General features: G+C 48.6%; 2 protein-coding genes across 2 annotated transcripts; both read left to right on the top strand.

The window, feature by feature from the left end:
- The first annotated feature begins 3,152 nt into the window (after nucleotides 1-3,152).
- CCL5 (C-C motif chemokine ligand 5) lies at nucleotides 3,153-9,670 on the top strand. Its single transcript, XM_007190202.3, has 3 exons — nucleotides 3,153-3,283; nucleotides 4,690-4,801; nucleotides 9,184-9,670. The coding sequence occupies exons 1-3, from the start codon at nucleotides 3,208-3,210 to the stop codon at nucleotides 9,269-9,271; spliced, it is 276 nt and encodes a 91-aa protein (XP_007190264.1). The 5' UTR covers nucleotides 3,153-3,207; the 3' UTR covers nucleotides 9,272-9,670.
- Nucleotides 9,671-12,868: 3,198 nt separating this feature from the next.
- Nucleotides 12,869-25,825, top strand: HEATR9 (HEAT repeat containing 9). The gene is made up of 15 exons (XM_007190341.2): nucleotides 12,869-12,956; nucleotides 14,105-14,154; nucleotides 15,750-15,931; nucleotides 16,195-16,321; nucleotides 16,548-16,604; nucleotides 16,799-16,855; nucleotides 17,542-17,599; nucleotides 17,988-18,118; nucleotides 22,186-22,368; nucleotides 22,755-22,847; nucleotides 22,954-23,073; nucleotides 24,089-24,162; nucleotides 24,638-24,689; nucleotides 25,133-25,219; nucleotides 25,451-25,825. Exons 1-15 carry the CDS (start codon nucleotides 12,869-12,871, stop codon nucleotides 25,823-25,825), a joined length of 1,734 nt encoding a protein of 577 aa, XP_007190403.2.
- The last annotated feature ends 410 nt before the right edge of the window (nucleotides 25,826-26,235 follow it).

Genomic DNA, 26,235 nt, shown 5'->3' with positions numbered 1-26,235 from the left:
GCCAGTGTGGTGAGTCAGACAGGCAGCCGTTCCTGGTTTTCAGGAACACAGAATGCCAGGTAAATCATAATGACAGTTGCCATTCATTGGACACCCACCCTATACCAGGTACTGTACTGTTTACACAGGGCGCTCTGATTTCCTCATGGAATCAGTACTTTAGAGCCAGAGAATATACTGATTCCGTGAGTCTGAACTCTGATTTTGCACAGGAGAAAGTGAGTGGCAGAAATGGAATTACAGTCAGGTTCTTCTCTCTCCTCTGCACACCCACAATCCACTGGAACCACCAAAAGGGAAGAAAAATACTCCTGATGTACCCACTGCCTATACCTGCTTAGCAACCCTGCCATCCTACCCCCTCCCTATTCCCACTACCATTTATACACAGACATGCACACACATTTACACACAAACGTTCACTGGGATTTAAAGATGGGGATGAGGTTGGTCGTCGTCTGTGGTTCCCTCAGCTCTGTCCTCAGCTCGTGTCCCAACTCAGCGTATTTGGTAACCAGAAAAGTACTTTCCTTTCTTCCTTAAAGAAGGAAACTGAGATCAAGGAAAGGCAACAGAAATAGAGCTCACAAGGAAAAACAGCCTTAGCAAAAGTTTCGGGATTTCTCTAGAAACAATGCAGTGTGGTAGGAAGCTAGGAACCAAGACAGACTTGGGTTCCATGTTGAATTCTTATCACTTTAGGAAATGTGACCTTAAGCAAGTCATTTAACCTCTCTAAGCCTCAACTGACCCACCTGCTTAAAAATAGTCTTCGTAATAGAGTTCACTAATCCACATCAACTGGGGTCCAGGGCAGGGTGGGGGGGTGGGGTCTAGATTGCCGAAAAACCTGCAGTATAGAATATCCTTAAAGGGACTGCCATTTTCTTACTCAATAATAACACGATAATAATAGCTAATGTTATTAAGTACTTAACAGTGTCAGGCATTGTACTTAAGAGCTTTACAAGCATGAGCACATTTATGGCAACTTAATTGTCTCAACAGCTGTGGGTGGGGCCCCTATTATTATCCCTGATTTATAGATGAGGAAACTGAGACCAGAGAGATGAAGTAACTTGTAGGAGGCCACCTGGCTTGTAAATGAAACACCAAAGCCCCTGCTCTTAACCACTAGGCAGCACAGCCTCCCACATGTTTGCTGACTAAGAGGATTACATGAAGGGAACAATTCAAACAGGCAGATCATTTTTGTGTAGATGGTTGGATGTTTCTTAAGTGCTTACAATTTATTTCTTTAAATGAGATGGGCCATGGTTTCCAAAACTGTGCTTCTATTGGTAATTGGTTAACAAGTCAGGAGGGAATGAGAGGATTCTTATGACAAGTTTAGAACAGCACCTGGCACCTAGAGAGGATAAAGAACAGCTTAACTGCCTGAATGATGTGGGTCAGTGGAAAGAGCTTGAGCCTGGTCATCAGAAGCACTTGGGTTCATAAATTGGTACAGTCACTAGGGAGAACAGTATGGAAGTTCCTTAAAAAACTGAAAATAGAGTTACCATATGATCCAGCAATCTCACTCCTGGGCATGTATCCAGAAAAGACAAAAGCTCTAATCTGAAAAGATACCTGTTGTTCATAACAGCACTATTTACAATAGCCAAGACATGGAAGTAACCTAAGTGTCCATCAACAGATGAATGGATAAAGATGTGGTATATATGCAATGGAATATTACTCAGACATAAAAAACAATGAAATATTGTCATTTTGCAGCAATATGGATGGACCTAAAGATTATCATACTAAGTGAAGTAAGTCAGACATCATAGATTATCATACTAAGTCAGAGAAAGATAAATATTATATGATATCAATTATATGTGGAATCTAAAAAATGATACAAATGAACTTATTGACAAAACAGAAACAGACTGACAGACATAGAAAACAAATTTATGGTTACCAAAGGGAAAGGGCAGAGGGAGGGATAAATTAGGAGTTTGGGATTAACAGATACACACTACTATATATAAAACAGATAAACAACAAGGAACTACTGTATAGCACAGGGAACTATATTCAATAGCTTGCAATAACCTACAATGGAAAAGAATCTGAAAAAGAATATGTATATATATAGATATATATGTATCTATACATATACATATATCTGAATCACTTTGCTGTATACCTAAAACTAACACAATTTGTAAGTCAACTATGGTTCAATTTCTTTTTTTAAGTCAATCCGAAAAAAAAAAGAAATACTTGGGTTCAAATCTCACTTATTGCTGTGTGACCTCGAGGACCTTAATGACCTCTTCTGAGGCACAGTTTCCACTTCTATAAAAGGAGAATAATAACCATCCTGACTCAAAGTCTTTGGGTGGAAGAAACGAGACAAGTTCTCCCCATTCTGGGTGATTCAGTCACCCTCAGCCACCAAGTTACATATATGACAATAGCTAGCAAAGAACATCCTTGGTGTAAGATTACATTTTTTTAAAATTACGCTTTTTTTTAATGTGTTTGCCTTTGTTACTGTCAATAGACACTTTTAGATAATTCAGAAGTCAACTTCAGCCCAACCCAGGCCAAATTGTCACTAATTCTGAATTATCCAAATAGGAATTGATGAAGATTGACTGTATCCAATTCTTTGGAATGGAGGAAGGACCTCGGCTCTAATCCAGACCACCACTTCATTCAGTTTCAAGGATGTCCCAACCATGAACCTCTTCATGGTGAGCAGTACTTAGCGGACCGAGCACTGCAGCGAGAGCCAGGGCACCTGGGCTCTGATCTTGTCGTACTGCCCCTCCTCCTGTCCCCAGGGAAGCAGCTCCCTGACCTCTGGGAGGACCCCTGCCTTGGCAGACGAAGCTGAGGATGCCAGCAGAGGAAGAGATTTTTCCACCACCGCTGCTTGTGCTGGTTCTTCTCAAGGGCAAAGAGGGAAGCGATGAGCTCACTCTGGATTGGAGGGCAGTGAAGAGAGGTGCGAGGGAGAGAGAGAGAGACTCAAATTTCCGGAGGCTATTTCAGTTTTCTTTTCTGTTTTGTGCAATTTCACCGATGATATCAGCCAGTGTGTGGCTGCTCTTTTGGAAACTCCCCTAGTGAGGGCGCCCCTTCTGCTGGCCGGGCTCCCTATAAAGGGCCAGCCTGAGCTGCAGAGGATCCCTGCCGAGGATCCTGAGACAGCACGTGGATCTCCCACAGCCTCTGCTCACAGCTACCATGAAGGTCTCCGCCGCCGCCCTCGCTGTCATCCTCGCCATGGCTGCCCTCTGCGCTCCTGCATCTGCCTCCCCATGTAAGTCCAGGTCCTGACCACCACAGCCCCCGGGGTCCGACCCTTAGACTGGCCCAGACCTCGCCCTCTTTTCAACTGTAGCATTTATACCATCTGAACCCTATGATTTACATTCTCCTGTACTGCTTTACCCAGATGTTCAGTTGTCCCTGATAGATCTCAAAGTCACTTCATGGCAGGGACCCTCTGAACAACTTGTATGTGTCATCAAGGTCTACACCCCAAGCCCTACAGGTGCTCGCTGAGTGTGGACTGATGCTGGGGATACTAGCAGGCAGGGGCAGCTCGAGCTGACCTCCAAACACGACTAACTCATGTCTAGCAGCAGCAGGGTTTCTAAGAAGCTTCTAAGCACTTAAGTAAAACTCTCCTGGGACAGTCATATTCCCCCCCATTTCACAGATGGAAAAAAATGGGACTTGGTAAAGGATAACAAAATCTAATTAAATGCCCACTCTGGGTCAAGCATTGTGCTGATTGCTTTGCAAATATCATCTTATTTAATGCTCACATCTACTCTTTGAGTAGCTGTCCTCGACTTATAGAAGCCCAGAGAGGTTAAGTAACTTGTCCAAGGTCACGCAACTAGGAAGTAAGGAAAGCAGTGTTCAAACCCAGCTCTGTTTGGCTCTGAAACACTACTACTCTGCTGGGAAATGGCAACTGACACTTCCCGGGGCCATCCTGAATTAACTGACCAACAAAAAGTCCTCCTTCTCTGTTCAGAGCCCTTCTCAGTATGCCTCAGCCAGAGGGTCCCAGGATAAAATATGCATCTTCAGGCCTCTCTTAGGGGTCCTGGCTCAGTCATGAAGTCTAAGTTTTGGAAACCTCCCCGCAACCCACCCTAGGTCTCAAAGAAACCAAGTTCTGAATCCATTGAGGATCCTAGGAGAGCAAAAATAAGGGCAGAAGACCTAAGACAAGCCCGGAGGAAATGCAGGATGCCCTCAGAGCCAAAGGCATGGGGTCGTGGTATAGAGGGAAGGCTCAAGGATTAGGTGAGGGAATCCCCACTCTGGCACTGTGTGTCCATGGCCAAGTGACTTTACCTCTCTGAGCCTCAGTTTCAGCCAAAGGATGATAATAGTCTGTTCAAGATGAATCATATAGGGACTTCCCTGATGGCCCGGTGGCTAAGACTCCGCGCTCCCAATGCCGGGGACCCGGGTTTGATCCCTGGTCGGGGAACTAGATCCCACATGCCGCAACTAAGATTTCGCATGAGTCAACGAAGATCCCATGTGCTGCAACTAAGACCCGGAGCAGCCAAATAAATAAATAAATGTTTTAAAAACAAAAAAAACCAAAAATCTTTAAAAAAGATAATTCATATAAAGCACCTAGCACCATACCCAGTGTGCGCTGGCAATGAATCCAGGAGTCTTCTTTCTTCCCTCTCCCAGATGCCTCGGACACCACACCCTGCTGCTTTTCCTACCTCTCCCGCCCGCTGCCCCGCGCCCACCTCCGGGAATATTTCTACACCAGCAGCAAGTGCTCCATGGCAGCAGTCGTGTGAGTCTCAGCCCTGTGGAACCCTCCAGGGGGTGAGGGAGGGACACCTTTTGACCCAGAGCCAGTCCCCCGGCCATGAGCCCTCAGAGATGGTGCCCCAACCACTCCCACCCACCCTCCGGCTGCTCAAATAGCCATGGGTCCGCCCTCTCTAGCTTCAGATCCCCCAGCTATCGTGGAAAAAGGCTAGACAAGGTGTTCCTGAAGGATCCTCCCCACTCTGATGGGCTAGGTTAGGTCTCTGATCTTTACGGATGTGACCATTACTTGAACCTGGTCTGCCATGCCCCTGGGTGGAGAAGATCGACTCAGTCAACCCTTTCCAGTTAAGAACCCCGCCGTCCCCCATATCCGACACCCAATCAAATCCACCTGCAACTTCAAAAGGAACTAAAGAGGAGAGGTCAGAGGTCAAGGCCCTAGTTACAGTCAAGCGTGTTAAAAAAACAATAAGTTATTGATTGATGAAGAAATAATGAAATGAGATTCTCCTTTAAATACGTAAGCTACCACATTTAGAAAAATAGTAATCCTTGCTACCTAGGAAGTGCCTACTGTGTGTCAAATATCTTACATGCATTATCTCTACATTTTATCATAACATCCCTGACAGGTATTCATAATTTTCTCCACATTTCAGATAATGAAAGTGAGACCCAGAGAGGTTTGGTGACTTGCCCAAGGTTGCACAGTAAGTGAGGGAGAGATGGAGCCTGTTTCTGGAGCCTCCTCTTTCTACCCTAGCAAGGTCATTAGCGATAGTGGCTTAAGAAGTTTAAGATGATAGAGACTTAAAGAATGAAAATGGGGCAATCATGAAGTTTTCCATATAACGATGAAGTTTTTTAATCCAAAAATTTCTGTGACACTGGCAAAGTTACAGGTATTCAGATTTGGCCTTTGGTCCTGATGAATCTTTCTAAGTATAGTAATAATATTTAGCACTAGTGGGACTTCCCTGGCGGTCCAGTGGTTAAGACTCCGAGCGCGGGTTCCATCCCTGGTCAGGGAACTAAGATCCTACATGATACGTGGCACAGCCAAAAAAAATGTAGCACTACTAATTTTATCTCTGAAAACAAGTATTGTTCAAAAGGAAAAAAAATCCTTCTTTGAGCACCTATTATGGGCAGGCAGAGTGGAGTAAACCACCATCCCTGCCCTTCTGGGGCTCACAGTCTAAGACAGATGTAGCAATGACCAGGGCACCCTGCATACGAATGTTACAAAAGGAAAGACGGAACACACCGCAATTCAGGGCTTAGCTAAGAGAAGGGATTTAGGCAAAGTTTGCTGCAAAAAGTGCTGTTTGACTTGGGATTGGACTGAGGGACGGGGTGTATGAGGCAGAGGGGATGTCGCCAAGACTCTCCTCTGGTTTTTGTAGAGTCTCGGTTTAGGAAAGCACTGAGGGCCTTGGGTGTCAGCACAATGAAGCAAAAGTGTGAAATGAGCTGGAACGGGGAAAGTCTAGACAAGAGAGGTCCAGTGGAGAGGCTGCTGTTGTCCACATGAGTGGTACTGAGGCTAAACAGCACCTGAAGGGAAGGAGAGACGGGGTGAGGAAGCTTCCGAGGCGGAATCAGCAAGCCCTGGCAGGTGCTGTGAGGTCGGTAGCAAGGAAGAGAGAGGGGTTGAGTGTGATGCTGAGGTTTCAACCCAGACGTGGAGAAGGGGGAAGGTGGAGCCCCCTGAAGTCCTGAGGAAGAGCTGTTTAAAAAGGAAAGGACCGAAGACCCAACACAGCCAAAAATAAATTAATTAATTAATTAATAAAAATTAAAAAAATTTTTTTAAAAAAGGAAAGGACCGAGGTGCCAGCACAACAACTCTAAGGAAAGTCCAGCAGGGAATGTAAGATGAAGGGTTTGTAGCTGAGGAAAGGGTGCTGGGGCCGGAGATGTGACATTTTTTTATAGGAGGAAGGGGTCTCCTGATGTCATAGTGGCAGGAATACAGCAGTCTTGGCTGTCCCGGCTAGTCTGTCTTTATTAAAATCCCAGCTCTGCCAGCTAGTAGCTGCATGAGCTTGGGCCCGTCACTTAACCTCTCTGAGCCTCAATTTCTTCATCTGCAAAGTGCAGTAAAATAGAGGTATTTCCCTCACTGGGTCAAAGTGAGAATAATAAAAAGAAAGATAAAATTAGAATATTTCCTGGCACACAGTTAGGTGCCTGATAAGTTGTTAACTTATATCATCATCCTTCTCCCCCTCTAAATGTATTATTTTTTTTTTAAAGGAACTTCTTTTTTTTTTTTTAATTTTTATTTATTCATTTATTTATTTATTCATTCATTTATGGCTGTGTTGGGTCTTCGTTTCTGTGCGAGGGCTTTCTCTAGTTGCGGCAAGTGGGGGCCACGCTTCATCGCAGTGCGCGGGCCTCTCACTATCGCGGCCTCTCCCGCTGCGGAGCACAGGCTCCAGACGCGCAGGCTCAGCAATTGTGGCCCACGGGCCTAGTCGCTCCGCGGCATGTGGGATCCTCCCAGACCAGGGCTCGAACCCGTGTCCCCTGCATTGGCAGGCAGATTCTCAACCACTGCGCCACCAGGGAAGCCCCTAAATGTATTATTATAGACATAGAAGTGACAAGTGAAACTTGATGAGTGCATGCAAAACATTCAGTCACTAACTCATTCAATAAATATCCATTAAGCACCTACGGTGTGCCAGAGCCAGGGCCAGAGACTTGAGGAAGCGCACAGGGGAGAAGGGCACCCACGTTGAGCACACCTGCTCTCAAGGGGCAGGTGAAGGTGGAGGGAAGTCAGGCCAGGAGAGGCTCCCCACAGAGCGGGCAGGGAGAGAAGGCTTGGCAACGGGGGTTTGCTAGCCAGTATCACATTCAGCACGCAGGGGGAGGAGCAGGAGGCCTGGGCAACCCTCCCCCCAGATGTCGGTTTCCTGGCCTCTCGACTTCCTGACCTCAGGCCAAGGGGGCTGAGGAAAGAGGACAGTAAGTCTGCAGGATTTCCTGTATGACACCTGGCTTGCCGAGGGCAGGGTCTGCATCGGAAGCTCCTTCACCACCCCAAACAAGAAGACAGATACTAGGAGGCACCAGAGCCCAGTACACCCCTTCTGCTTCCTTTCTCTTCTCTGCACGCCAGGCAGGGGAGAAAGAGAGGTGGTCAGGTGCCTCTGAGTGAGGCTCAGAGAAGGGGAAGCAGCTTCCCGGAGAAAAAACGCTCTCCATGATAGAGCACGAAAAGGGGCCAAGAAATCCTCATTCCCATCAGATAACCTAAGCCTTCACTTTGTCTGGAAACATCTCAGAAAGGCGCAGGAAAGCATCCTGAAGGAGAAGCCAAAATGAGAACGGTCCACATAGGCAGGACTAGCTCCACAGTAACACGTTAATGGGTAGCACTGCTGGCCAGGCCCAGGGTGTCCCTCAGAGAGAACCAGTCTCCCAGCAAACAGGTGAGGCAGGCAGCCGGATGTAGCCCATGATCCCCAGCCTGTGAGTCTTCCAACTTACACCATCAACACCTGTAGAGATAAGGCCTCCCGCCCTCACTGGCCTGCACATTCTGGCCGGTTAATTGGTAGAAGTGCTTTGACATCTGCCAGTATCTCAGGGTCCTCAACCTCTCCGAGCCACGGTGTCCAGCACCGGGACCTTTGGGCTCATGTTGCTCTGATCCACCCTAAAGCAGAGGTCCCGCAGCACCCCAATAACAACACATGCGTGGTATTTTTCAAAACTAACTTATATATACTATCTCATCTGAGTTTCACAACAATTGTGCTAACTAGGAATTACTTCTCTCCACATTTTAGAGGTAAACGTATAGACTCAGAGGCCCTAAGTGATTTGCCCAAGGTGATCTAACTAGTAAGTGGTGAAATCAAGACTCAAGTTCATGCCCTTCTTCCGTTCACCCAGGCACACACAGATGGGTTCCTCTGTCGAGTGTCTATGTGTGCCAGGCACTGTGTTATCTAAGGCCAGATCACACATTTGTTTCACCACCTCGTCTCCCACTTACTCAGCCATGACTCAGTTCCTGGAGGACACCTCTTTTTCTCTGCATCTTCAGCACCCAGCACAGGGTCTGAAACAGGAAGTGCTGAGAAGTGGTTGACCAGCTCAACCCTGGGCTCCTAGGGCCCCGTATCCCCTTAGATCTCCAGGCTGCATGTGTTTTTGCGGCTTGGGGGGCGGGGGGTTAAAGTGCACACAGGACTGCTTCTGGCTTGGAGCCCTTTGACCCAACAGAAGAGAAAATGTTCTTTCCTTGAACGCCACCAATACAATCATATGGAGCTCCAAAACTAACCCACCCAGTATCATTTCCCCCCTGCCTCAATCCGCCTCATCTCCAAAACTGGCTCTCCCAGCACTGACCAGGTCTCACCCTCTTCTCTCCCACAGCTTTATCACCAGAAAGAATCGCCAGGTGTGCGCCAACCCAGAGAAGCAATGGGTGCAGGAGTACATCAACGCTTTAGAGTTGAGCTAGGATGAAGGACGCCTTGAACCTGAACTTGTGCAAACTTTGCTTCTTGCTCTTGTCCTAACCAGCTTGGGAGGTTTCCCCCCAGTGCCCTCCTCCCACCCACTCCTTGGAGGGCACAGATTCCACCACCCGCAGCAGCTGCTGTAAAAGCCTCCCAGGGCTCCTGGGGCTCTGCCTTGTGCACAGGAGGTCTCTAGGCTCCGAGCTTCAGAGCCCTCGCCCGGCCACCGCTCTGCAGTCAGGAAGGATGTCAGCACCTCTGGAGGCGAAGGAGGGAGGGAGACTGGGCTCCTGCGGTCATGCCCCATGACCAAAGCGCCCATCTCAGCCCCTCACTGGGAAGGGCTGACTGGCAAATGTAAGAAATCAGATTCTCATTAAAATTCTCAATGCAATTACAAAGCTGGCTCCTGGTTTGACTTCCTGTCGGGAACCCCCCTTCCTCGTGAGCGTTAAGCACTGGATCCAGGGCTGGTCACATCTGGTGTCCACCCTGGATTTGGGGGCTGTGGCCCTATGCAGCGAGCAGGCCCGGGGGCACAGGCTCTCTGAGAAGGGGCCTGGGCAGGACACAGCAGGTAAAGGGACCAGTGGCTCATCCACTCTGAAGGGAGACAACAGTCACTACCTCCCAGTCCCAAGGCCCCAAGAGTTTCTCTCACTTCCCGCCACACACCTCCCTGCTTCCTCAGACCATGGTTGGCCCTTCCGCCTACTCTGCTGGCTTCCACCCCAGCCCACCCTACCCCTTACCGGCAGTGGGTTTCTCTGACACACCACTCGTGCCCCTGGAATGTGATTTCATGTCACTCCCAAAACACCTCAGTTCTTTCAGATAAAGAGAAGGAGGGATTTTGTGGTTTTCTACCACGGCACCAGCACTTTTCAAGTGGGAGTATTCCAACTTTCCCATCGATGTGTTCCTTCCTGTGAACCTGTCTTAGCAAATATATCCGCATAATTAGAGCCGGCGTTAACTGTGCGATCACTCTGCACCGGGCATTGTCAGCTCCCTACATCCACCATCCTTCATCTTCATAACCCTTTGGGGCAGGGAATATTATTAACCCTGTTTACAGTGGGGGAAAACCCTTGGCAAGAGATGGAAATAACTTGCCCAAAGCCCCAAAGCAAAACAAAAACAAAAAACAAACAAACAAACCAAAAAAAACAGGGGAGATGAGGTGGAAGGTGGTACAATTAACATTTAGACGCACCAGGTCCAAGGTCCAATGCTAAAGCTGCTGCTTTTTTTCCATCTTTAATCTGCAAAATTTCAAACCTAGTGAAATTTGCAAGAATATACCCATATAGGGCTTCCCTTGTGGTGCAGTGGTTGAGAGTCTGCCTGCCAATGCAGGGGACACGGGTTCGAGCCCTGATCTGGGAAGATCCCACATGCCGCGGAGCAACTGGGCCCGTGAGCCACAACTACTGAGCCTGCGCGTCTGGAGCCTGTGCTCCGCAACAAGAGGCCGCGACAGTGAGAGGCCCGCGCACCGCGATGAAGAGTGGCCCCCGCTTGCCGCAACTGGAGAAAGCCCTCGCACAGAAATGAAGACCCAACGCAGCCATAAATAAATAAATAAATTTATAAAAAAAAAAAAAAAAAAAAAGAATATACCCATATACCCTTCATCTAGATTCAAACATTAACATTTAACCACATTTGCTTTATCTATGTGCATATATGTATGTGTGTATATACACACACACGTATATTATACAGATGGTTGGTATGTACATTTTTTTCTGAAATGAAAGTTGCAGGGGCTTCCCTGGTGGCGCAGTGGTTGAGAATCTGCCTGCCAATGCAGGGGACACGGGTTCGAGCCCTGGTCTGGGAAGATCCCACATGCCGCGGAGCAACTGGGCCCGTGAGCCACAACTACTGAGCCTGAGCGTCTGGAACCTCTGCTCCGCAACAAGAGAGGCCACGATAGTGAGAGGCCCGCGCACCGCGACGAAGAGTGGCCCCCACTCGCCGCAACTGGAGAAAGCCCTCACACAGAAAAACGAAGACCCAACACAGCCAAAAATAAACATAATAAATAAATAATAAAGTTGCAGATGTGATATCACTTCCCCCCAACAGTTTTTGTGTGTATCTCCTAATAACAAGGACATTCTGCGTAGCCACATAATGAGTAGCATTTAATACTGACACGATATTATTTTCTAACATAGAGTCCATGATCAAATCCCCACAATTGTCCCAATTATGTCCTCTATAGCTATTTTTTAAAATCCAGGCTCCAATGACAGGCACATATTGAATTTAGCTGTCGGGTCTTTTTAGTGTCCTTTAACAGACTTTCTGTGTCCTTAAGATATATTGATATTTTCTTCAGGAGTTCAGATGGGATTTTTGTAGAATATTTCCTAAGGTGGGTTTGCGTACTGTTTCCTCAGACTTAGATTCAGGTTGAACATTCTCGGCAGGAAAACCACATGGTGACGCTGTCTTTCTCAGTGTAGCACGTCAGTTTACTGGAAGCGATGGTCCAGTCGGAGGACTTGGTGGCCTGCGTTTTCTCGCTACAGCGAGCTGCCTGCTCTGTGCCAGGCACTATGCTAGGTGTCGAGGTTGCAGTGTAGCAATCACTGCAAGCAATGAAAGGAATTCTGTGTAGTACAAATGACATGAAACCTTCGACAGAAGCAGTGGCTCAGCAAGCACGAGGACGTTACGACAGTCAGCTCTTGGTGGCAATGGAAGCTGATGTACAGCTGATAGACTCTGAGATAAAATCTGTAAAGCGATGGCATTTCTACTTTTCAATGTCAATATACGTGACTATCCACATTTGCATTTTTTTATTATTGCTGTTCTTATATATATTCTTTTTAATAATTCCAGAGTTTCTTTTATTTTTTTTTTTTTTTTGAGTTTTGGCAGCACCTCACAGCATGTGGGCAGCATGTGGGATCTTAGTTCCCCAACCAGGGATTGAACCCAGGCCCCCTGCAGTGGAAGTGTGGAGTCTTAACCACTGGACCGCCAGGGAAATCCCCACGTATTTTTTAAAACTCAGATTTTTTTTTCTAAAATGAAATAAAATAAATGTGCTCAGTGACCAAAAGGAAAAAAAAGAGTTCCGTCTCTTGCTGCCAAGGAGGGAGGCGTGTGTATGAATAGGGCTTTCCCATTTTTTTTTGCCATTTTCCTGATGACTAATCCTAAGGACAATCCCTGCTCCTAACATGGGCTACATGAGTTTGAAGTTCACTAAACACTTCGACTTCCTTTTTGAATTTATGCCTCACCACTGCCCCTCTACCTAGCCAGACAAGCATGGCTTTCCCACTTTTCAGATGAGGAAAGTGAAGCTCCCAGAGAGAAAGTGACTAGCTCAATCCACCGGCAAGTAGATGCCACGGCTGGGACTCCAGAATGGAACCGGAGTGTTCTATTTACCTAGGCGACCTGGTTGCCCAGCACTTGGAGGCTTCTACCTCCAGAAGCCCAGACATCTCACTAGCCCCTCTTGTGCCACAGAGGACAGGTCTCCCTGAGCTGTGACCCTGCTCCCACAAGGGAGTAGTCCCTGTAGTGCCCTCCCCAACCCAGGTGCTCTCTGCTTCCCCCAGGAGGAGAGGATGGCCTACGAAAAATCAGTCACCATCTCTGACATCAACAGGTCGATGTTCAAGTGCCCATGGCTGGAATATCCAGAAAGGACCAAAGGTGAGGCTGAAATGGACAGGAGTGGAGTCAGGGACAGGGACCTGAAAAGGAAAGCTCCCTGGCACCCACTCCCAGGCAGGGGTCTGGGTGATGTCAGCAGATCCATGGGAAGAGGCAGGGCAGACCCTTGGATACTTTCAAGGCTCTCCACAGCCCTCAGGGTAAGTCTCCAGCGCCCTCTAAGGTGGGATGTCTCTGTGTCTCCCCAGCTTCTGCCCCCTCATCTGCACCCCATTCTTACAACTCCAAGGTTTGAAGGTATTCCTCATGCCCTCTGCTCCTCCCCCTCATCTGTCTGGCTACCTCCTACTTGCTCTGAAGACTCAGCTTGTGTATAATCTCCTCTGGGAAACCCTCCCTGCTCCTCCCAACCAGGTTAGGGACCCCTCATCTGGACCACCTGTGCCTTTATCCATCTTCACATTTGTTTCCCTCTGTTAATCACCAGTAAACAATTCTGTCTCACCAGCTAGACCAGTGGTTCCCAAAGTATGTTCCCAGGACCAGCAGCATCAGTATCTTGTCAGAAAAGCAAATTCGCAGACCACACCCCAGATTTACTGAATCAACACTCTGGGGATGAGTCTTCATCTGGGGATAAGGAAATCTGTGTTTTAACAAGCTCTCCAGTTCTTTCTAATGCACACGCAAGTTTGAGAGCCACTGAATGAGACCAGTGGTTTTCACCGTTATCTGCACATTAGAATCCTCGGGGGAGCTTTCTAAAATGCCTGGGCCCCTTCCTCAGAGAATCTGATTCAATTACTCTGATGTAGGACTGAGGCATGTTAAAAATTCCCTCAAATAATTCTAATACCCAGCCAGGGTTGAGAACCACTCTGCTAGACCAGTGTTTCTCCAATTTCAACGTGCATAGGAATCCTGCTCAAATGAAGATCCTGACTCAGTAGGTCTGGGGTGGAGCCTGGGACTCTGCATTTCTGAGAAGCTCCCAGGCTATGGCAATCTTACTGTTCCACAGACCAAGATACCAGAAAAGTATGAGTCCCTTAACGACAGGAACAATGCCTTATTTACCTCCCAGTGCCTGATACAGTGTTCATTAAATGCTAATGCTAAATAAATGAAAGACTGGAATGATGACTCTTCAATCCACCCTTGTCATTGCCATCTCATTTGTACCACAGAACTCAGAAGAGCCACAGCTCCTGTTCTCCTGCCCTTGTCCTGCCACCAGGTAAGACCCCTAACTTCTGCCACCCTGGGAGCTTTGTTGAAGTAGGAGGGGCAGCAGACTATCCTTTCCCATTAAGGCTAGTTCACAGAACCCTGACACTCACCCCTGGGGCTGTCACTAACTATGTGTGACCTTGGACAAGTCACTTTCCCTCCCTGAGCCTCAGGAGTATCCTCTGTCACAAGCCAACCCCTGCCCATCTCCCTTTATCAAGTTGCTATGAGATAATATCTGTAAGGCTTAGGCTATGCAGGCAGGGCTTAATAATGAGTCATTTTTATTAACACAGGGATCTCCCTCTTTAGAGTTGCCAGATAAAATGGGATGCCTGATTAAATCTAAATTTCAGCTAAACAATGAATATTTTTTAGTATGAATATGTCCTAAATATTGCCTTCATTACCTGAAATCAAAATTTAACGGGACATCCTGTTTTTTATTTGCTTAGCTTTTACTAAATCTGACAACCCTACTCATACTGAATCAATGCCCCATTTTCTGAAGTCATGACAATCACCCGAGAACTCTTATGATGATCTTCTCAGTCACCACACTGGGAACCACTGGCTGAAGCCCCTCTTCCTTGTTGCTCAGAGATCTGTTGTAGAGACAGGAAGGCTTGAGAAGAGACAGCAATGAATCCTAGCCAAACCTTCTGAGAAAGCCCCTGAACCATCCAAAACCCTCCACTGCAACCAGAGCTACAGTTTCACAATTGTATAAGAGATAGATTCTTTGAAGAAATCCTGCTTTTCCAACAAAACTATTAAGTTCCATGAGGGCAGGGGTGATAACTGTATCCCCAGCACCTAGTGCCTGGCACATGGTAGGTGCTCACTAAGTATCTGTTGAATGCCTGAATGAAGGAGCTGTAGCCTGAATTTCTGCCCCCCCTCTTTACTCCACATCTCCCTTGCCCCTTGCCTTTTCATCTCCTTGCCCGGAAGGCTTTTTCAAAGTACTCTGAGATGCTCAACTAACCAAACTGTGTACAGTTGTCCCTCGGTATCCGCAGGGGGTTGGTTCCAGGACTCCTGTGGATACCGAAATCCATGGATATTCAAGTCTCTTGTATAAAGTGGTGTGGTATTTGCATGTAACTTACACACATCCTCCCTAGATTACTTATAATACCTAATACAACGTAAACGGTATGTAAAGAGTTGCTGGGTACGTGGCAAATTCAAGTTTTGGTTTTTTTGGAACTTCCTGGAATTTTTATTTTCCAAATACTTTCAATCTGTGGTTGGTTGAATCCGTGGATGTGGAACCCGCGGATACAGACGGCCAACTGTACTCAGATCAATTTGCAGACCAGCAACGGCTTCACAACCTTTATGTCATTTGTTCTTCACAACCACCCTGGGAGGGGTACAGAACAAGGATTATTAGCTCCAATTTGCAGATGAGAAGACTGAGATCTTGGTGGGGTGAAGTAACTTGCCCGAGTCACACAGTGGGTTCGGAGGTGGCTGTGACTTCAGCTCAGATGACAGGCTGAAGGGCTGTTTCCCTCGTCTAGTCCCTTCTCACCCTGGCCCTTTTCCTGGCTGAGCAATGTCCCCTGTGACTGCTCTGCCACTCACACCCCCCAGATGCCAAAGGAAGAGTTTCCCCCAAGTCCGGAGTGCTGGAGGCAGCACCCAAGCAAGCCAAACTCCGTACCTTACTGCTACTCCACGCAGCCTGAGATCTACACGCACTGGCACGCCCTGTATAATCAGCGAAAGGAACGGGAGGCCCAGAAGATACTGTGGAAAATGAGAGATCGCCCTAGGTGTGTTGGGCCCCTTCCTGTTCTCCACGCCCTCCACATCTTCTAGGAAAGGAAGGGAAGAGAAGAAAGGGGTGGAGTGGGGCTGGGCGTGGTGCAAGTCAGCCTCCAGACCCCAGAGAAGACCCTGGGGTAGAAGAAGGCTCATCTTTCTTCCTCTGGTCTCACCTTTGAGCTGGGCTGAGGACCAGAGGCAGAGAAGAGTTAGTGAAGTAAGGAGGGAGGGGACAAGGGGACCAGGGCTACCTGTGCAATTTCTCACACAGGTTCCTCAAAGAGGGTACCCTCATCCAAAAACTCCATCTCCCAATGAGCAAGCTGATTGTAAAGCCTCAGATGGAATCCAAGCCCTTAGACCCTGCTGGGGACCCCCTGAAGTGGCAAAGATTAAAGGTCAGGGACCACGGCTGGGGGGAGAATGGGGAGACTCTCTTTCTGTGGGTGCCCTTACCTGGGGCTCACACCACCCTTCCGCCCTCAGTCCCTGCCTGCTGCCTGCAAAACGGAGGGAGGGGAGGAAAGGAGATTGGATTGGATGAGCTCCTTCCAGTTTGAAAGTATAGCTGTAGAACTCTATGTATCCCTTTCTTCCCTTCCACTGGCTCGCTTTGATGGGCAGGAACTCACAGAAAGCCTGAAATCTCCCAGAGAGGATGAGCAACTCTATGCAGCACAGGTGAGAAGTGGCAAGGGTGGAGGGGCGTGGTTACAGGTAGGAGTTGGCTGAGCTGGGGAGCAGAAAGATGCTTGAGGTGGAAGGCAAGGGTGGAGTGATGTTCCCAGAATACACTCCAGCCGTGTCCAGAGGATGGAAATTCCCGGCGGTGGTGTCCAAGGTCTCTTCCCTTTCCTCTAACCCTGTTCCTGCAGGCTCTGGGGTGCCTGGGCGTCAGAGACAAGTTCATCATGGAAGCACTATGGCAGGTGGTGAGTCTGGGGCTGCACAGAGTTCAGGAGAGGAGGAAACAGAGCCTGAGGTGTGTAGAGCATTGGCACATGGGCACTGACAAGGCTCGCCAGGCTCAAGGACTATGGGTCAGATCCAGGGAGGAGAGAGCTGCCTTGTGTGGCATGTCCCCATCTCATGCCCTTGGCTTCTTTAAAGGGCAGCTTGATCTAAAAGGATGGGGAAGGGGGAATCTGAAGATCCCCTTTGTCTAACAGGAAAGATGAGCAACTAAAAAGCCAGGAGAAAACTGGGACTGAGTTCATTATCTACCTTAACTGAGTCAATGCCTGTGCCTATATGCCAATTTATAATGGGGGGTCTGTGTTCTTACACGGAATCTCAGTTAAATCTTCCAGTATTAGGAATAGGTAGTAGTAGCTGCATTTTTCTAACGAGAAAATGAAAGCTCTGAGAGGCCAAGTGACTTGCCCGAGGCCACGTGGCTACCAGATACCAGACAGGGATGTGAACAAAAGTCTTACTCCCAAGTCGTGTTCCTTCCATCGTACCATCCTGCCTGTACCCTGTGTTTGAGCGTAAACAGGTCACTCTCTAGGCCTCGGTTTCCTCATTTGTAAAATGAAAAGTTAAGCTGAGATGATCCTGAAAGCTCTGACATTCCACCACCTTATGGCATGTTCCCACCCACCGCCTCTTAAATCAGGCCCAAACTGGCCCAGAGAAAGTGAAGTATGAGGCCTGTCAAACCCTGGCCATCCTGGGTGAGTACGTCCTCTCCCTGGGTGGGGAGAAGGGGGTGGTGAGGAAGGAAGCAGTGCAGCCACACTGCCCTTTGGGGAAGGACCGGAGGGAGTGGACTCTACACTCACTGCCACCTAGCCGTTAGCAGGGTCTGGGAATTGTCTGATGTACTGTTGGGCAGAGAGAGGAAGGCGGGGTGAAAAGCGAGAGGAGATTGGAGGGAGGGAGAGAGCGGGCTCTGGGAACGGCCGTCATGCTCAGCCAGCTGCTCTGGTGTCTTGAGGGGACGGGCAACCCTGTGACCTAGTACTTGGAACTTCTGTCTTGAAGGCACAGGGGTCAAATGGGTTCCGGCAGAAAGGAGCAGCCCTGAGGCTCTGCCCTGACCTGAGGATCCTCCCCGTCCAGGTTGCCTGAATAAGCATGTGATCCAAGCTCTCATCAAGCAGTTGAAGGGGCAAAATGAGGAGCAAAGGATGGATACTCTGACAGCGCTACGTGTGTCTCTGAACTCCTGGGCTGCTGTCCCCAAAGACCAGGTGATTGGGAGGAGAGTCAGTCACTGGGGCGAGGTAAGACAAGGTAATTGACGGTGTTGGCAGGGGGTTAAGCCAGGGAGAAGGTAACCTAGCTCCTGGCTTTGATGGCGGAGGACGTTGTCCTTGTGGAGTCCCCTGTGGAATAGGTTCCCTGGACAGAAGCACTGGCAGAGCCACTTAACTGGTCATACAACCTCTGAAAAGCCAGCTTTCAGAGGTGTCATTTGTCCGTGCCTAAAATGGATAGAGTAGTTATCTTATAGCATTGTTGAGAACATTAAATGAGATAATATATGTAAAGCACCTAGTTCAACGCCTGTGCTCTTTAAGTGATAACTCATCATCATTATTATCATCCTTAAAATAACCTATTAAAGGAAAACCTCTGCCAAAAGGGGACAGGGACCAAGAGAGTCTGCTGACACTACTCAAGACTTTTCCCCCTTAGGGTCCTCTTACTTTGACCCCATCACTGCTCCACGTGAAACAGAATTCATCACTCATCCGTTTACTCAACAAACATATATTAAACAGCTGTCGTGTGTGAGACACCATCCTAAGCCCTTGGGATATGTCAGCAAACCAAACAGGCAGACATCCTGGCTCTCGTGGAGCTTACATTCTAGTGGGGGGAGACATGTAATAACCAATAAATTTAATTATATAGTATGTTAGAGGTGCCAAGTGCAATGGAAAAATTACGTAGCAAGGTGAGAGTGATCAGGAATGTCGAGTGGAGATGGGATGAGTTGCACTTTTAAACATGGAGGACAAGGAAGGCCTCATTTGGAAGTTGTCGTCTGAGCACAGACAAGAAGGCGAGGGGTGAGCCTTGCAGATAGCTGAGAGAAGGCATCCCGGCAGAAGGACAAATCCAGGCAAAGGCCCTAAGGCAGGAGCACACTTGGCATGGTCAAGGAACAGCAAGGAGGCCATGTGAAGGAAGTGGAGCGGGAACAGAGAAACCAGGAGGAAATGAAGCTGGGTCAAAGACGTTAAAGGAGACTAGATCATATGTGGCCTTCTGGATGACTTTTAAGTACTTGAGCTTTTACTCTGAGTGGAACAGGTATTTGAGCAAAGCAGTAACATGATCTAACTTATGTTTCAAAAGGTTCACTCTTACTGCTATGCTGAAAAAAGATGGGCAGGGGCGGGGGGCAAAAGTGGGAGCAGAGAGACCAGTTAGGGGCTGCTGAAGCAATCCTGGTGAGATATGATGGTGGCTTGGACCATGGTGGTTGCAGTGTGGTTGGTAAGAAGTTATTCAATTCTGGATACATTTTTAAAGCAAAACTCTGACAGGTTAAATGTGAGTTATAAAAGACAGTGAGGGGGACTTCCCTGGTGGCGCAGTGGTTGAGAATCCGCCTGCCAATGCAGGGGACACGGGTTCGAGCCCTGGTCCGTGAAGATCCCACATGCCGCAGAGCAACTGAGCCCGTGAGCCACAACTACTGAGCCTGCGCGTCTGGAGCCTGTGCTCAGCAACAGGAGAGGCCGCAACAGTGAGAGGCCCGTGCACCGCGATGAAGAGTGGCCCCCGCTCGTCGCAACTAGAGAAAGCCCTTGCACAGAAACGAAGATCCAACACAGCCAAAAATAAATATAGATAAATAAATAAATTTATATATAAAAAAAAAAGACAGTGAGGGGGACTTCCCTGGTGGCGCAGTGGTTGAGAATCCGCCTGCCAATGCAGGGGACACGGGTTCGAGCCCTGGTCTGTGAAGATCCCACATGCCGCGGAGCAACTAAGCCCGTGTGCCACAACTACTGAGCCTGCGCTCTAGAGCCCACGAGCCACAACTACTGAGCCCACGTGCCACAACTACTGAAGCCCACGCACCTAGAGCCCGTGCTCCACAAGAGAAGCCACGACAATAAGAAGCCCGCACACCACAACAAAGAGTAGCCCCCGCGCACTGCAACTAGAGAAAGCCCATGCGCAGCAACAATGACCCAACACAGCCAAAAATTTTTTAAATTAAAATTAAAATTAAAAAAAGACAGTGAGGAAACAAGGATGAGGTCAAGGTTTTTGGCCTCGAAGCTGAAAGGATGGAGTTGTTACCAACTAACATGGAGAAAGCTGCAGGTGGAACAGGCTTGGAGGTACTATAATATCAAAAGCCCAATTTTGGACAAGTTATGTTTCAGATGTCTACCGGACCTCCAAGGGAGACAGCAAGTAAACAGTTAGATATACAGCTAGAGGAAGAAATCTATGAGTTGTCAGCATATAAGTAGCATTTAATGTCATTCACCTAGATGAGATCACTAAGAACCAAGAATCAAGCCTTGGGGCACCCCAACGTTAAGCGGTCAGAGATAAGAGGAAGAACCAGTAAATACTGAGAAGTGGCCAATAGGTAGGAAGACAAACAAGAGTGCGGCATTCTGAAAATCAAGTGAAGAACACATATCAAGGAAAGGAGATAAATCCATATCAAATAATAGAAGGACTGAGAATCGATCCAATGGATTTAACAATGTGGGAATCATTGGTTATCTTAACAAGAACCATCGTGGGGACTTCTCTGGTGGTCCAGTGGCTAAGACTCCGCGCTCCCAATGCAAGGGGCCCGGGTTCGATCCCTGGTCAGGGAACTAGATCCCACATGCCGCAACTCAAGATCCCACGTGCTGCAACTGAAGATCCCGCATGCTGCAACTGAAGATTCCGCATGCCACAACTAAAGATCCCGCATGTCACAACTAAGATCCCACACGCTGCAACTAAAAAGATTCCACATGCCACAGTGAAGATCCCGCATGCCACAACTAAGACCCGGCGCAGCCAGATAAATAAATGAATAAATATTTTTTAAAAAGAACCATTCTGGAGGGAAAGTGGGAGTGCAGGCCTGAATAGGGTGGGTTTAAGAGAGGATGGGAGGAAAGAAGTTAGAGTCAGCAAGCATGGACAACTTTCCAAGTTTTGCTGAAAAGAGTTGTAGTCAGCAGCAGGGGTAAATACTAGAAAAAGGAAAAATAACAGCATGTTTCAGTGCTGAGGCATAATGATCCAGTCGTTAGGAAAATGATCATTTTGAAGAGGGTGGGAAGAATTGTGCAGCAATATTCTTGAGCAGATGAGAAGGGATGAGCTCGAACACATGAGTAAGAGAGACTGACTTTAGATAGATGGTCATGGTCCATTGTAACACGTGGAAAGGAAGAACATATGGGTGCAGGTGTTGAAAGTTGGATAGAAATGGTGGTAAGTGTCTCTGGAACTTCTTTTCCAGTTGCTTTTATTTGCTCAGTAAAGTAGGAAGCAAGGTCATCAACTTAAGAGAATAGAGGAAGAAGTGTTAGAGGTTCCAGAGGAAAGAGAATGAATTAGAAGGGTGGGAAAGAGAATTGCCCGGGGAAAAGCAGTCCGATCACTAGGCAGCATTAAGGGTCTACACGAGGTTTGTGTTCATACATTTCAAGCGAGATTAGTCATCATAACTGTGTTTCCCGCCAGGAAATGCAGGCACAGAGTTGGTGGAGAGTTGAGTACAATGAAGCAAGAGCGGGTAAAGGAGTTGAGTGAGCGGGACCATGGAACTGAAGCTGGGTAAAGAGGGAAGAAAGTGAGGAGCAGTGAAAAGGTGCTCAGTGAATTGTTAGTCTTTGTGGAGTCCAACAATTGTTGACATCAGAGGAGAACCAAAAAGATGGGGGGGAGGGGTCATCGAGAAGTTGCAGTAATGGGTAATGATAAAGTCTCTCTGTGGGAATTAGTGGCTGACATAGAGTAGAGGACAAGGTTATTGGAGGAGAGGCATTGGATCAATGACATGTATATTTTTTCAAATGCCAAGAATTAAGATGGCAGAAGTGTTAGAGAGTAACATTGATCCATCCACAAGAAAAGTCATAGAGAAATGAAAGGATGCGGCCTAGGAGCAAGTAGATGACAGCAAAAATAAGGGAAGTGGGTAAAATAATCTCATGACGTGAGATTCACCTTAAGGAGGAGTGAGAATGGTCTGGAAGCAGTAATGAATTGCCTTCCTGACAAAGCCTGGCCGAAGACATAGTCCCACCACCCGTGTCCCTCATCTCCCTCTCAGAGGACTCAGGTCGAGGATGGAGAGAAGCTGGTGCCTGTGCTGCAGATGCTGATAAAGAAGTCAGGGAACAAGGCAGCAGTGGAGGCGGCCCTGTGCTTGGGGTTCCTGAGGCCCTGTAGCAGCACAGCCCGAGAGTACTTGCTGCACTGCCTGCACCAAGGGCCAAAGACCCAGCAGATGCAGGTGCGAGGGGCAGGAGGACGAGCTCCCTGGGGAGCACTGGGGAACCGGTGCTGACTGGTGGGGTCTGGACCCTGTCATCCTCATCCCAGAGAAAAGAAGCTCCCGCAAGGAGCACCACAGGGTCCTCTGTGTGTTTTGTCAGTATGTATATACATACGAGTACAGGGTCGTATGGACGCTAAATGTACACGTGTCTGTGTACATTCAATGTGTATGGGTGTTCGTGCACATATGTGCACACATGAACTTATGCTCTCACTCACGAGGCCAGGAGGGAGGAGAAAAGACCCCACCTATTCCCTACAAGTTCTAGCCCTCAAGCCTGCTTGGCCATCCAGATGCCTCTTGGTCTGGTATACCCCAGCCCGCCCTGCCCACCTCCACAGGCACTCAGTATGCTGGTCAAGATAATGGGTGTGCACTCAGCCACGGTCATCAGGACCATCCTAGACCAGCTGTGCTATTCCAGTGTCCTTGAGGTAAGCTCTAGGGCTGCCTAGTACCCTTCCTTCTCCAGGACTAGGACAGGGCTGGGGGATGAGGAAGGGAGTCTATCCTTCATGTCTTCCCCACCCCTGCCCTCAGCACCGTTTTGAAGCCAGCCAGATGCTCAAGACCATTGGGCTGGAACAGATCCAGGCACAGGGCCTGGAAGGACTCACATTTGACCTGCTCAGGAGGAAGACGTATAATGAACCCTTCTTTGTAAGTGAGACCAAAACTCCCAAGTCCAGGCAGCTCAAATCTGTCTCTCCACCTTTCTCTAAAGACCCCCCTGCCTTGGTTCTCACCACGCTGCCCCCCAAAGCATCACATTCACCCTAATGCAGCCCCTGTTTTCAAGCCACCTTGCCTTCATGCGGGCCGTCCTCTCAGCTTAAAATGCCCTGAGTCATCTCTCCCTCCTCTGCAAGGTGGAAAACTGCCGCATGCTTTCAGTCCCACTTCCAAGCCAGTCCAAACAACACCTCCTATGGGAAGCTTTCCCAGATCACCAACAACAGAATCACCCTGCCTTCCTCTGTGCTCCCTTGCTTTCATCTTTGTTATAGCTTGCTACAAAACCAGCCACAGAACTGCTGAAGACATTTTTCTAAACTGTGAATCAGATTGCGGCTCACCTCTGCATAGAACTTCTCAGTCGCTCCCCAAGCCCTCAGAAGGGCTTACACTGCCCTTCACCACCCAAGTCCTGCCTACCTCTCCAGCCCCACTACACTCCCGCTCAGAGCCACACACCAGCTGTGCTTAGGAACACCCCGTCCTGATTTATACCTGTGGTCCCAGTGTAATTACTCAGAGTGCCCCACTCTGAAGAGTCCGTTTGGTCACCTAGCCAAACTGAACTGTTTTCTGCTCCCTAACCTCTCTGTGCTCTCCCTTGCCTCCAGGCTTCTGTGCATGCTCTCCCTCTTGCCCGGGAAATCTGCCCCCAGCCCTCTACCTGGTTAACTCATGCTCCATGTTCAGGTTTCAGCAGAGGCATCACTTCCTCCAGGAAGTCTTCCTGGTACCCAGACTGAGCTAGGAGACCCTCTTATTGCCCCTACACTTAGTTCAGGAGTTTGACTGACGGTTCCACTTGTCTGCTTTCCCCACCAGAGCGTGAGCTCCTCGAGGCAAGGATCATATATGTAGCACAAAGTAAACACTCAATAAGGTTTGAGAAGCACTTAAGGGTACACCCCTGAATCCTTGTCTCACCTTAATCCCTCTTCAGGCTATGAGGCAGGCTGTTGCTGAAACTGTGGAAGAGCTCAAGATGAAGCCCTCAATGATGAACTTGGTGGAGGCGTGAGTGGCTTGGGCTGGGAACTGCCAGGGCCAAATCCGAGGCTGTGAGAAGGGGACAGAGGGTCAGAGAGAGCTGAGAACCTATGGCCCATTCTCAGCTCACACTTGCCTGTGCCCCTGGCCAAGTCACTCTTTGACCTCTGGGCTTTTCTTCATCTGTAAAAAGGGGCTGATAATACCTACCACTCAGGGTTGCTATAAAGCTCCGATTAAGATGAGGACATGAAAGGGACTTGTAAAAGGTAATGTTCTGGACAGATGCGAGTCCTGATCGTCATTTAGTGCCCCCTGGAAAACCGTAGTACCCACCTTTCCCCTCCCAGCCCCTTTCCTGACCCAAGAAATAAGAAGGGGAAGTTAACAAAATTAGCATCACACATCAGCCTTATGCCTGACTCACTCTGGACTGTAGGAAGCAGCCAGCCTTCCTCCCCTCCCCTTAACTGGACCACAACACACTCACTCCCTTCTCCAGGCAACTGATGAGCTCAAATGCCACTGCACGCCAGGAAGCAGTCATCTCTTTGGTAAGGCCAGCTCCGCTACTCTGACCAGATGTTTTGATGGCAGGGGGAGCGGGCAGTCCAGCAGAGTTACTGAAGGGAAGAAAGGGCTGTAAAGTTTGGGGAGGTTGTTTGCTTGCTTTTTTATTTTAGAATTCCAGCCCTATCAGGAGTTCAGGAGAAGATTTTCTTCAGGATTGGAGGTGGGTGGGATAAGGGACAGGAGAAGGGTGTGAGGGGCATTGCTTAGATATTACACGTAGAAACTATCTTGACTCTTCTGGTGAAAAAATTGTACCGGAACCCAATGAAGTGGCCCCAAAAGGCAAGGAAAGTGCTACCTCTGCTGGGAAGCCATATCTCCTCTCCAGGTACAGGGTCATCACAAGGGCACTAGAATGGAAGAGTGTAGACAGGGCATCTTCCTGGGGCCGGCTATTTAGGCGCCCTCATCCTGCCTCTGCCAGGGCGCCCTGGGGATCCGCAGCCCACAAGTGTTCCACTTGGTCCTAGACATGCTGGATGTGGAAAAGAGCCCGTCTGTGAAGAAAAGTGTAAGGCATCCCCACCCACCTCTTCCTCTTCTCAACCCTTCCTCCAAGCCCCTCCCACCTATCCTCACGCCACGTGCACTTTGTCAGAGGGGAGGAGAGGGGAATACGCCCGTAGACACTGTCCCCTTGACCTCATTCCCTGGGACCAGAGGAGCCTGTAGCCAGAGCTCCCCCGCCCCTCCCAGCGTTGGCCTGAAGTGAGCCAGCCACAGGGCCTTTGTTTCAATGCAGCTACAAGAAACATTAATTCTTTGGGCCTCGATTGATCCCTGGATCCAAAACAAGCTGAAGAACAAGGTTCTCTTTGTATCTGAAGTGGCTAAGACCAGCATGAACGTAGAGATCACGAGGTTCCGGAAAGAGCCTGAGAAACCAGAAGAGTTAAATATCCAAGACTTTCAACTTGCACAGCTGAACCCCTTGTTTCTTACAAAGTCCAGTGCCACGTCAGACCAACAGAAGAAGTTAAATGCCCAGAAAGGGTCTGGTACCTCTGCCTTTCCATCCTGTTTCTCTGAAGCACAAAAACACAAGTCACAGGCCACAGGGTCCTGGCCACGAGGGATCAGGAAACAGCTCCGGATCCTTGCTGAGACCTCCAATTAGGTCAGTTCTTTTGGCTGAGTTCCCGCTCTCTCCTTAAGGATGCTTCTCAGGCTCCCCTGAGAAAACAATCTATACTTATCTTCCATGAATAAATGAGCATCACTCCACCCACCACTGCTGTTCCGTTCCTCAGGGGCTGCATTGAAACATAGGTCTCCTGACTCCTGGCTGGTCACTCCCCTGCTCAGCCACATGTCCTTTCCATGAGACAAAGCTGCTCTGGACAGCCAGCCTGCTTTCCTAAATCAAGTCCTTGTCTATGCCCAGAATCTGATGACAAAGCTAAAGCTGAGCCTCTGCCCAGAGGTGGCTGCTGAGGGGAAAATGGGAGAATATCCCGGACAGCTTGGCTCTTGGACCATTTCCTCTTACTAACTTGCCCCTCCCTCCCATTTCCTATCAGTGGTCAA

This window comes from Balaenoptera acutorostrata, chromosome 20, assembly GCF_949987535.1.
Source record: "Balaenoptera acutorostrata chromosome 20, mBalAcu1.1, whole genome shotgun sequence".
Lineage (NCBI taxonomy): Eukaryota > Metazoa > Chordata > Mammalia > Artiodactyla > Balaenopteridae > Balaenoptera > Balaenoptera acutorostrata.
Note: the sequence above shows the minus strand (reverse complement) of the source record. Positions and strands in the feature narration are given on the sequence as shown.